Raw genomic sequence first — 1,854 nt, 5'->3', positions numbered from 1 at the left:
ACCAGGTGTACAACTGCTCTTGTCCTGCCAGGCCCTGCTGTAGATCTCTGCTGTTGCCTCTCCCAGCTTCTTCATAATCCTAAAATGGTCTGTCTTCTCACGAAGAGAGCCACTGGTATCTGCATGGGCACTGCCTCTTGCTATGCCTAACTCCCCAGCACATCCCACAAGGGAATGCCAGAAAGCCAGGAGCAGTGACAGCTGCACAGCCCCTTGCTACAACTCTGGCCCAACATGAACAGTCATAAAAAAAGTTATAAAAAATAACAGAAAAAAGGTAACTCGGAGGAAACACTGGGGACCTGCATCCTGGGAGCACAGTAGAGAAGGAAACTGCACAGCAAAGGGGAAAGATGACAGCTCTCCTATCTAAATACTTCCCAAACAGAGAAAAACTAGAATGGAGGGAAACCATGAGCTTCCCCTTTCATACTCTGCCAGAGGAAGCTGTTTCCATTCCGCTATTCAGAGGTTCAATAAGCCAAGTCATCCTTCAGCAGGTACCTCCACAGGGGTGGTTAAAAGCAGGTAAAATAGTAATTAAGACATTTTCATAGAATTATCATGTTAAATTAAGTTTGTTCCCTTCAGCATGAGGAGCACGCAGCTGACTCAGAAGGCAGTGGAGTACCTGACACAGCAGATGCCATTTCCCCTTTCACACACAGTGAGCTCCCCACGTGGAGAGGTGTGGCTGCATATTTTTACAATGAAGGAATCCAAGACACCTTGTTCATGCTGCAAATCCCAAGGAGTCTGCAACGCTAAGTGAATTGGTATGTGTATTCAGGAGTTGCTGTCCCACCTCAGGGATGGTCCATCTGGAGCAGCTAAATCGTTACCTGCACTGACAGGCACAGCTCTTGTCATAGGTACAACTCCTAGAACATCTGGTCACAACTAGAAGACGGGAGAGTCAAGGACTGGGCTGATAAAAAACATTACAACCCTGATTTTATTGCACATTTTGGTCACTGGTGAGACATTCCTATGACAGTGCACACCTTCATGTTTTGTGATGCAAAACACTTCAAAAGCCCTTTCCATTTTTGCCTTGTTTTCTTACAGTTTCTGGTAGGAAAGGAACAACATCCACTTACAGAATTGCTCATCTTCACAAGAGCCCACCCTGTTTCCAGTTAAATGAATGGAAAAGGATCCCATGAACTGCAACAGAAGTTGGACAAGGCCCCTGGAGACTGAGCTCAGAATGGAAACTACCCGAGGGCAGGGTGAGAAGGCAGGGAAGAAAACACAAATACACCTTATTTAAAACAAACTCTTTCCACCCCCATGTTTATTTTTCCTTAAAAAAACCCCAAACAAACAAACAAACAAACAAAAAAACCCCAACCAAACAAACCAGTCTTTGCAAACAAATATCTTGTTTCTCCTTTCCAATTCAGTGGGGTTGCTGCAAGCACTCCATGGCACATGACTCTGAGGAAGCAGAGAAAGTGTACCACAACTCAGTCATATTTCCATAGGAAAAGCTGACTCATAACTTACATCATCCTTGAAATGCTGACACAGGTTTATAAGAAGCATCTGACTGTGAAGTCCAAGGAGTCACCCGAGGCCTGGCACGGCTGCCTAGCTCTAGCAGAGCAGCAGGCCCTCCTTTGCTGCCAGGCGCTGGCGATGGATTTTATCCTGCTGGAGCTCCTCGTGGTTTGGATGCCAGAGTTTCATGACAATTCTCTCAATGTTCAGAGCGTAGACAGTGTGTGCAGGAATAACTTCTTTGTGCACCTGGAAATACATGTTAGATGACAAGTTTCATGCTTTCATACGCATTTCTCCATACTGACCATGGAATAACCTCCCTCTACTGCAGGGTGATCAGGGAGGCAG

The 1,854-nt window shown here is 45.8% G+C and overlaps 1 protein-coding gene across 1 annotated transcript in view; it reads right to left on the bottom strand.

Moving 5' to 3' along the window:
* Nucleotides 1-1,355: 1,355 nt before the first annotated feature.
* Nucleotides 1,356-1,854, bottom strand: part of TADA1 (transcriptional adaptor 1) — a gene marked incomplete at its 5' end in the record, with an annotated part of 14,570 nt that continues 14,071 nt past the window's right edge. Inside the window, one exon of the mRNA XM_010165343.1 lies at nt 1,356-1,752. Within this exon, the coding sequence (XP_010163645.1) occupies nt 1,600-1,752 (153 nt within the window). The remainder of the gene's footprint in view (nt 1,753-1,854) is intronic.

This window comes from Antrostomus carolinensis, unplaced genomic scaffold, assembly GCF_000700745.2.
Source record: "Antrostomus carolinensis isolate BGI_N321 unplaced genomic scaffold, ASM70074v2 scaffold22590, whole genome shotgun sequence".
Taxonomy (NCBI): domain Eukaryota; kingdom Metazoa; phylum Chordata; class Aves; order Caprimulgiformes; family Caprimulgidae; genus Antrostomus; species Antrostomus carolinensis.
This window is presented reverse-complemented; position numbering and strand designations above follow the sequence as displayed.